Here is an 11052-nt window from a genome sequence, read left to right as displayed (position 1 = left end):
CGCTCACTTTGCCAGTTACGATTCAAGTAATTACTTTGTATACTCGGAAAAATACTCTGAATCAATTCATTTTTTTGCTCAAGAACAGTGGATAAATTATTTGGCAGCTCAATACATGTACTTTTTCAATACGCTTGCGTCGTGCCTCTCTGCTTCGCGCTTGTTTGAGGTTACATTTTTTCGGTGGCATTCGACTTAAAATAATAATTCCATCGTTTAAATATTAAAAAAAAACTCAAAAACATGCTATTATAACATATTGAAATGAGGAGTGCAAAATACTTTTTAAGAAAAGTTGAATAAAAATAATGAAAAATAAAGATATTTGCACAATTATTAAAAAATATGCGGAGATTTTTATGATTTTTTCATATATACTACTGTTATCAAATTGAAAGGTGAATTTTTAATTTCTACTTCACGAGCTTTGGTAAGTTTTTACTCATACTGCATTGGTTATTCGTGATACTTTCGCCATATTTTTAACTAATATCGCGCCTCAACCATCTCATTCGCCTGAAGTTCTTTTAACTATTTTCCAAATAGTAAATGCGTTACGATATAGAAGGTGAATTAAATACGACAGCTAATTAGAAACAGTTGTTTAATGTATTAAAATTTCTTCTAGTGCTAATTTTTATTAATAATATTATTGATTTATGGTAAAGATGTATTTCAAAGGATTTCACGGCAGAACAGCAYGCACGAAACCACTTGTAACCAAAATTCAAAGGAAAGAATGTGTAGACTTTTCCAACGCTTACTGATCTTTGACAACAAATAAATGGAAGCATGTTGTTTGGAGCGATGTAACAGAAYAAATAGCATAGATCCTGATGGTCGAAGGTATGTTTGCCAACCAATCTAACAAGAATTTGATCCTGATCAATCATGGTGTGGGAATTTTTTTCCTCGGGTGGTGTAGATTGATATAATTTTAAAGAAGCAGAAATACGTCGACATTCTAAAAAATCTCATTCTGCCATGAACTAAGGAGAAATTTGCCTGTTATATGGAAATTCCAACAAAATAACAATCCAAAGCATACGGGAAAGTCAACACAAAAGTCTTTTGTTGAAAATTCCAAGAATGTTTTGGAGTGGCCTGAAGAGAACATATCTCTGTTGATGAAAAGTTGCAGGTACCAAACATATCACAAATATGGATGTCCGTTTTGATGAAATTAGTACGGCATTAAAGTACGTTTCAATRAAATGAGTGAAAACCCAGAAAAAATAAGTGATTTATTAGAAAACAACATCATTTACTCCAAAATATGTATCGGTTCTAATTAGCTGTCAACAGCTGGATGTATTATACATATTGTTGCTACTGAACAATGTGAATGCTACAAAAGAATCCTTCTTATCGTAAAGTGCAGAAATACTTCAATTTACCATAATGGTAGATTCGAACTGGAACCAAATACATTCACGGCAAAAATTAATTAATTGAGAGTATATTCCTAAAAATAAAAATTATTTGGTGGGATCATAATTGGAGAATAGAGTCAAGTGCAGAAGTTCTCGCAAGTGAGRAAAACTGTCTGACTTCCATTCMCATCTGARTGGCCAAAAACGATTATTTTACATATGGCTCMAGCAGCTCAYGATTTCCGGTCCCAGACCAAGTATKCTCCTGGTAGCCAAATAACATACGTTTGARGGTGAGCTGAAATAAGAATGCGCAACGTCCAATCCGCCACATATTAAACGCTCCTAATGAAAAAGTACAAACAGACTAAGATGAGAGACACCTCTTTTGATGCATCTGGAATGTYTGGTCCTTTAATTGCGAAGGTGCCGCTGCCAGCTGGTTGATGTCCTCGTTACTTTAGAAAATACTTCGAGCAGCAGAATTGTAYAGACAACCGCGTCGTTAGTTCTGCAATCTCCAGACTCGATAAGGAAGCATAGTCGTCGCACTCCAGGCACATATAATACTTTGTCACATACTGAATTTGCAAAATCGTCTTAAAATCTCAATTTTAGAGACTTGTGACTGTATCACAACACAGAATCGTTCTGGTAATACTATACCCTGTTCAGAGATAATATAATTGCTCATAATTACATATATATACCATGGGCATATTTAATAAAAACACCTAATCTGTTATTGTAATCACTAAACTCACAKTTATTTAATTTCAGTGCGTTACTGCTCGTCTACAATTTTCTCTCTTCCGAGTCGAGATTGAAGGAGGTTCGACAAAATGATTTCGTACAGAATTCGAAATTATTTGGKAAACTTCTATTGCAGCGGTATTTGCGGTGGGTATGCGGCAATTTCCATTTCGAAGTACTAATTGAAGCTGCGTATTGTTTCCTAATTGCTCCTTGCTTTCGTTACCAGACTCACGCCAATGCTCATCACCACAATGCTTCTAAGCGATGTATTCTACGACTTGACCAACACATATTCACCCTTTTACTTGGGAGTGAACAGCGGGTATTACTGCAAGCAGTGAGTATGTGCGAGCTATGCACGAATATATACATACATATATACATGGTGCTATAGTATATTACCATTTAGATAAGCACAACTAATTCATATTTATTTATACATTTTTTATTAGTTGAAGATTTTTTGTTGATTATTTAAGGCGAATTCTGCGGGTTATTTGTTCGTTAATTATTCAAATTGTTACAAAATAGGAGAATGCATGTTAATTACAAGTGCATATGTATGCATGTATGTATATATGCTTTTGATATGGGAAAAATAACACATAACCCGAATTAATTTAAATCGGATTTGGTTATGTGTGCATATGATTTAATCAAATATATGTTGATTAATGCAATGATTTTCAATTAAAGGCGATTCAGAGCCGAAAAARGATTTAGCAGCCACACGTTCAATTTATTTTATACGGAAATGCTCCAGCGTCTGCCACACACACACATGCATATGTATACATTTTAGATGAATGTAATCCTTGTAGACACACTTATATAAAATATTTGTCAAACGCTTGTCATACGTTGTAAGCCAACCGCTGACCCATTACATGTAACGGTTATGTAATCGAATGCGAGAWTTAATTACCTGGATGCAATCAAGCATAAATTGTTTAATTTTTTAGTTGAATAATAGCCGAAATGTTTTTTAAAGTATAGCAAATCAAGCAAATTGAAATTAACTTGTTTTGGGAGAAGTTTAGTAGTTTTACATCTAGGATGGCAGCCGTAAACAATCTTCTTGCAAATATGAAATAGTCTCCTAAAGAGAAATTGCAATCAAAGCATCAACTGAATTAAATATTTTTATGTATTTAATGTTTTGATTTTCGCATCCCTGAATATATCGATGCACTAGCTGAGGATATTTGGTACAGTAAGTGTTCCATTCATATGAAACTAGGTCTGGCCGAAACTGCCCTTCTCGAGGTGATATTGAAAAATCACTACACCACAAACAATACACCATGGCTGCTTTTCTAGACATACAAGGCGCCTTCAATAACATAGAAGTAAATACTAGAATTAATTCTCTGGCACATGGTGGCATAGATGACACATGCTTGAGAATAWGAAGATTATAGCTTCAAACGGCGCTGCAACATAAAAAAGTTATGTGAGTAGAGGGACGCCTCAAGGAGGGGTCCTCTCTCCGCTTCTATGGGTTGTAGCGCTGAACGAAATACTACCTACTACAACTAAACGGTGAAAGAGTGAAAGTAGTAGCATAKGTAGACGATATAGTGTTGTTGGTATCAGGCGTGTTTCCTTCAYTTCGAAGGTTAAACMTATGGGCTAAGAACAATGGACTAGGAGTTAACCCGAACAAAACAGTCCTGAGTCCATGTCCGACTGATGCTCTCAATTTGGTCCTACATCAACTACCCATGGACATTTTTATTCACAAAACAGCAGCTATTGCGGCGATAAGAATAAAAGAATTGGGTTGGAATCAGCAGAACTACGGACATAGTGTAATCCTAAACAAGTTCACCATTGATAAATCAGACTACATTCTCCCAAAGCTGGATCAATAACCACTTCCAGGTGAGGATACCATATAGACGAGAATGGAGAAGAGGTTCAATAGGAGAGGAGGATACTATCTCAGTCTATACCGACGGRTCCWWAATGGACTGCGGAGAAGGCACGGGGGTATTCTCYGCTGATCTAGGCATATCTCTCTATACGTCTACCGAACTCGGCTAGCATCTTCCAAACAGAGGTACTAGGCATAGAAACAAACCTGCGAAATTCTATTAGAAAACCACGCGAATATATATAAAGCAACTATATTTACGGATAGCCAGGGCACTGGCCATTTGGGGAATATGCGTCCAAAATGGGTATGCCCTATAACGACGTCTGCCGAGGCTGCGGAGTAGCAGGGAACAAGGAAACAATTTTCCACTTTCTCTGCGAATGCCCAGCTCTAGCACAGATCCGACACAAAACACTTGGAACCSATCAAGCTCCAAACCTTGAATAGATTTCCACTAAAAGCATATCAGACATAAATACTTTTATCGAAACCTCAAAATGGTTTGAGAGAGAAGGTGAAACGTAATAGCAGATACAGGAGGTTCTACRAATAGTGGATCAAAATGACACATGCCGTTCCCACGACAGTCGGGTCTACGAAAACCGGAACGGACCCGGAATTTTATCCGGCCAAGGACTGTCAACTCGGCAGAATTCTGCCGTTACAACAACAACAACAACAACAACACATCAATTGCTAATTGAGCCCGATAGATAAGAGGGCTGCACTCCTACCTACCTACCTACATAGGTCAGAATTCAACGAAGAATCGTTTAAGCAAATCCATCAGTTAGATGGAGAATAAAAATTATTTTTCATAATTTCAAAGTCTCCAATCCAAAGAGTGCTAATAATTTATATACGAGGGCTGCCTTTTAAATGTCAATATTAGAGAACAAAGCTAATATTAGGTTTTATTGTTTTTTAAATATYCTCTGTTAAGATCTATACACTTTTACATGCGTTTGAACAATTTGGCGGAGCACTTTTGCCAATCTGATTGRGGTCTCCAAAGCCTGCATTCTGAACACATTAACCGACACTTCAGATGTATCTCTTAGTTTATCTTTTATAATATATATATAAGGAAGTCATTCGGTGTCCCAGAGGATGTTTGTGATACTTTATAAATTTCATTAGCTCTTCCCACTTAATACTTMAATTTTTTGTGAAAAATAAGTCAACTATAACGCAGTTCATGTCACGTATTAAAATTACTTTCTTGTTGAAGTTCGATGGAACAAATTTTGTACGATTTTGAAAATCAATAATAAATACTGGTTAATCAGGTCAGATTATACCGGAGTATATGAATATATGGATTGTAAGACTTCAAAATTAATAACAAGACAGAAGCATCACAATCAAACATTTATTTATCCATCGAATTAAAGAAAAACGATTCTTTTAAATTCTGTTGACTAGCCTGATTAAGTTTTTAAACATGCAATTGGAACATTTTCAATATGCAATTAATTGAGGCTTAGAAGTGAGCTTTTCGAGCTTACCTTATAACAAAATTTTAAATTCCCTTTTTTTTAAATTTTTTTTTTACAGTATACAAATCAATTATAAATGATGATATTASGTTAATACTTTTCACAAATAGTGACCTCAAGGTATGACATATCACGTCTAAAAATCATTAAAATGAAATCATCACTTATCAACACACTCACATACCAAATAGGTGGACATGAGTCAGCGGTGAATCTGTGAGATCAAACACCGAAATATAGAGAACGCTTTTTCCTGGTGACAATAGTATCCTTCTGCTGAGATTGGGGAAAAAAGCTGCTGATAGTCCCAATGTATTCAATGTATTTAATGTAACGATTCCCCAATTTCCGTTTGTTTTTACATATCTAGATGATATATGTTTGTATATATCTAGATGATACTCAAAGAGCATCTTTGTTTTGGTTGTAGTATTCTTGATGCCACTGAAACTTTCTAAGTAGGTCTAGTTTAAGTCTTGTTAGTAAAATTTCTAACATTAAGGAGGCTTGCCTGAACGTGTTATGTTTTATCTAGCAAAATTATATTGGTCTAGGCATTGTTCTTGTAGAATAAATAAAGGGAATGAAATTTATTGTGTCTGTGACCTTATAGTACACATATGTAAGTGAATAATAGTATATCGTCAACAGAAATGAAAAATAACGTATGTATCATCAAAAAATTCGGAATTTAGTGTCTTGTTGATTACGCATCACTACTTCAAATTACATAATACGAGTATTACATATGTTCAATATTTTCAGGTTCTGCGCTCAGATGTAACCAGTTTCAACCAATACTAAATTGTTTTCACTCATGTTCCATTTCATTTCGTGTTTCATTCATGCCACTGTAAATTWCCGAAAATGTTGTTACGTTATTTTGCATTTCAGGTGACGATATATAAAATTTGATGTAAACGGTTTCGTTGAGTAATGAATGTTGAATTTCTGTGTAACATGTTCATACCCTTAAGAGTTTGTAACGCGAAGAACAAAACGTTGGAGACCCTATAAAGTATATATGGTATGCAAATGATGAACGTAGGGACCTGAGTCTATTTATCCATATGTGTTTAATTTCCCCGTCCATCGGAAAAACTGATGGACCAGAACTTTTGAGGTATCGATATKAAATTTGGAAACGTCTTTTTCCCATAGACGCTGTATATTTGTCGTATAGCTTCATTACAAACTGTTGGATCGAAATTAAGTTATTGTGTGGAAAACTTTTTATTTGATAAAATATCTTCTCGAAATTTGGCATGTATAACTGTAAAACAATGCTAGAATATCCGAAATGGGAAATGGTTTAGATCGAATAACTATAAAATAAAGCTGATATTGAAACTGACCGACTAAAATCATGATAAAGATCTTCATAGAAGAACTTTTTACCTTAGCAGCTTCTTAGAGAGAAAAGTACATTTGCAAAATTTCAGATCGATACCTCAAAAAACTGGAAGATCAGTTCGTGTACATACAGACAGAAGGACCGCTGATTACTTACATATATATATACTTTATAGGGTCTAAGATATTTGCTTCTAGGTTTTACAAGCGTGAAAACTTACCGATTCAAGATATAAAAATTTTCTCATATTTTTGATGCGTAATTTTTCGTATTTTGTTAGACGCTGGTGGCACAATGTGCTCTATATACAGAACTTCTTGGACATGAAAGACATCTGCTGCTCGTGGACTTGGTATCTGGCGTGTGAAATGCAGTTCTATCTGCTCATAACTACTCTGCTCTTTTTGTATGCTAAAAGTGAGCGTTTTGCCAAAGCCGTCTTCATTACACTTGTCTGTGGATTTCCAGTGATCGGTTGGCTCTGCAATTATTACAATGGCATAACATTCGAGTAAGTATGTATAAGCTAATTTGCAAATAYGTATGTTTGTATTGTGTGAAGTTATGCGGTTCACAATTTAGACGCAACATGCAAGATATTGATACCGTTAACACAGACTTTGGCATAAGAAAGTTKCATAGTTGCATACATACTTACATACATATTTGCAACGTCTACATAYTTCTACAATCATATACATAGTTCGTCTAAAAAAACTCACATTGTTCAAATAAATTGACGCATAGCATTGACAAAATACACTCCACGCTGAATCAGCTGTACGTGAAGCCGTGGGTGCGCATCAATCCATACCTCGGCGGTGCCCTTTGCGGCTGGCTACTGCACAATCACGCCCAGCAGCGGCGACACCGATACCATAATCACCAACAGCAAAATCAACAGCAGCAGCCACCGCACTCCCACTCCCACTCACAATCAGAGCCACACGTGCCAACGCAACAACAACAATCACTAAACCGACAGCCATGCGAGTCGTCGGCGGCTACTGCAACGGTCGATTCGTTGGCGAGCAATAATATTAGTTGGTGGCGTGCGGCTTTCTGGCTTTTCGTCGGCATCGTCTGTGCGGTGGCAAACTTCATGAGCTACTGGCACAGCACACCCACATGGCTGGTGGCGACAATTATGTCCTTTGGCAAATTGCTTTTCGCACTCAGCATCGGTGGCGGCATTCTGATGTGCGCTTGGGGACACGGTGGCCGCTTGAATGTGTTGCTGAGCKCGCGCCTCTTTCGGSTTTTGAATAAATTCTGCTTCAGCATTTATTTGCTAACGCCCATAATTACATTGATCAGCTATGGTCTGCGCAATGAGCCGACCAGCTTCAATGAGGTTGGCTCCGGCTCGGACTTTATTGCGGTGAATGTGTTGGCGGTGCTGTCTTCGTTTTTGGCCTATGTGCTGATGGAATTGCCCGTGCAAAGAGTGTGCAACAAATTGTTGCATACACGAAAATAGAACATGCCACGTGCGAGGCACACCTATGCATGTACCATATATTAGCGAAAAGGACTTCAAGGAAGTTCGGAAAGTCCTGGATATGAGAGATATTTCATGTACGTGTATATCAGATGAGATTGGTAGAATATATTTTTTATTGTTGTACTGTATTCGTATAAGTTTTTTACAAGGTTTTGTTTGTATTTCCAYAGCATCACTAGATATCCATCAAAATAAAGAAAGACTAAAATACTAAACACGGTGCCTAAGAATTCTTTATACGGTAAGGGAGAAATGAACGGAATCTTTAGAAATAAAAAGGCAGTATATGAACTTGGCATTCTAATCTATCTGAAAATCTTCATTAATTTCGCAATTTGCTTCATTTCTAAGATAAAAATCATAAATAAAGGGTGTGTYTTTGGGGTGAAGTTTTCAATGGGACAACAAATTTTTCGGGCGCGATCTTTTCTACAGGTATTACTTCATTTGCACTTAGATTGTCTTGACATTTCATAATGCACAGACTTACTCTGCAATAAGGTTTGCAGATCGTGCAAATTTATTACCAAAATACTGGTTCGGTTCGCGCAATGAACCGTACACAGCGTTTAATATTCAATCCATTTCTGAGTCAACGTTACATCYTCAATRGTCAATAGGAAACGCTATAGAGCCATGATGAATGAATTTCTATGCTTTAATTGGATGATGTTAATGTGAACGACATTTGGATCCAAAAAAATGATGCTACTTGCCATGCTAACGAAAGAATCAGTTTATTGAAGGAATCGTGCGCCGATTTAACACCGCTGGGCTAATTTTTGTGGGACTAATAGTGGAATTCGGTAAGCAGTCTCAGTCACTATTTGAGACATTTCGGGGTAAAGTCTCAATTTGTGACTAGTTACTATTCACTAAACAATCTCYAGCATTAGTCTCAAAATATTGTTTGTCATTTTAATATACTGAGTAGAGATCATCATATATTTTAATCGATTGTTGTTTTTTTATATTTTGTAAGCAACTCAAACACGAAAAGGTTAAAGATAAAAAAAATTTTACATAAATTTCGTAAATATTTAGGGGTTTCACATAGTCTCATAAAGTTATAAGTTATAACGATTCGAAAACACAGCATTGAGAATTGTAAATGTGTAAACTCATTTTTGTATGTAATCTAACCAACAGTTTTTTTAAACCAGWGTAAAAATTATAATTTTATGCTTTTACGATGCTTTATGACGGGTTTTGAGTACCCCAATTTTGAAACAAAGTCAACACATATTTTTATTCCGTATATAAAAAAAAGTAAAGTTTCATCACCAGGATTGTCCTCATGGAACTCAAAGTAAGTATTCTTGGTAAGCTGCCTTCAATATGTGGCAACGACAGTGATAATATATGAACGTGCTGTGTACCATAAATAAATCGTGGGAAGAAAGCCGTAATTTCCATAATAAGGCGTCACAATGTAAGGGTTTGTGACGTACATATATCAATTTTAGGAACATACTATGAGTCTTGATATTTAAAAAGTTATAMAATTTTTGATCATTATGTGAATTATATATTTATGAATTTGCTTGAAAATAAGTTCGACGAGTATAGCTGAGCAACTCCTATATAGTGATCTCCGACTTTTCAGCTAACTTTTACATAGTATTATAGTTTTGTTCACCTAATGGTTGTACGTATCACGTGTCCGCGATGGACRCCTAAACTACTAAAACGGTTTCAAATTTTGATTGCACACGGTGTGCAATTCGATCCAACTTGAAAGACAGGATAGCTTACATCTCAATTTATAATCGCAAGATTATATTATTGCAAATTATTTGTATATTATTTGAACRTCAAGCTTATTTGTTAGCTCCAAAAGATTCTAACAGATGGCGCTATTCACTGATTGGATTGAGTAAATATTCAACAGATGGTGCTATGTTAAAAATACATTTTATAAAATCTACAATTGAATAGCATAATCACTAATTATTTTAATATTCAAATACAAAATAAATTTAGGTTATACCTTAGTTTCAGTAATACGTAGTTTTTATGCTATTAAATTTGTGTGTTTTAACATAGCGCGATCTATTGAATACTTACTCAATCCAGCCAACAATATTTTGGAGCTAACGGATAATTGTGAATGTCAAATAATAGACAAAGAATTTGTAGTAAAATAATATTGCGATTATTAATTGAGATGTAAGCTATCCTATCAACAGATAATTGCAATAAAATATTGGAATATTCTTACTTTTTCAATTTTTGATGTTAGCATAAAGGGGCACATGTTACTTAGACTGAAGTATAAATTAAATTCATATTATAGTGAATATAGTACAGTGAAATTATAACAGCTTTTAAATTATTAGTGCTTGAGCGCTAAAAACTCTTTATGCAAAATATATACATGTAAGTATTACCACATAGTTATATTACTAAATTTTCTACACCTCAAATCACAATGTATGATATATGTATTTTGATGATAAGAGGTACTAAGCATACTAACGGTTATTAATAATGYTATCTCCAAAAATKGATTAATATACTAATATGATCAAATTGGATGTTAAATTTTGTCCATTTCATCTCCTTCCCGCTGCAACACTTATCCGTCGTAATGGCCATCAGAGGCTACTTTGATTCAGCTCTTATATCCTCAATTGAGTCAAAACGGTGTCCTCGGAATGGTCATGTGAATTTGCTGAATAGCCAGA

The 11052-nt window shown here is 35.3% G+C and overlaps 1 protein-coding gene across 2 annotated transcripts in view; it reads left to right on the top strand.

The window, feature by feature from the left end:
- The window catches only part of LOC108977130 (nose resistant to fluoxetine protein 6-like), a 15316-nt gene extending 6754 nt beyond the window's left edge, over positions 1-8562 (top strand). For both annotated transcript variants that reach the window (XM_018946683.1, XM_018946682.1), the window contains 4 exons: positions 2154-2273; positions 2356-2466; positions 7142-7372; positions 7609-8562. In XM_018946683.1, the coding sequence (XP_018802228.1) occupies positions 2154-2273; positions 2356-2466; positions 7142-7372; positions 7609-8341 (1195 nt within the window). In that variant the 3' untranslated portion in view covers positions 8342-8562. The remainder of the gene's footprint in view (positions 1-2153; positions 2274-2355; positions 2467-7141; positions 7373-7608) is intronic.
- The last annotated feature ends 2490 nt before the right edge of the window (positions 8563-11052 follow it).

Source organism: Bactrocera latifrons, unplaced genomic scaffold (assembly GCF_001853355.1).
Source record: "Bactrocera latifrons isolate USDA-ARS-PBARC rearing strain unplaced genomic scaffold, ASM185335v1 scaffold_84, whole genome shotgun sequence".
Lineage (NCBI taxonomy): Eukaryota > Metazoa > Arthropoda > Insecta > Diptera > Tephritidae > Bactrocera > Bactrocera latifrons.
Note: the sequence above shows the minus strand (reverse complement) of the source record. Positions and strands in the feature narration are given on the sequence as shown.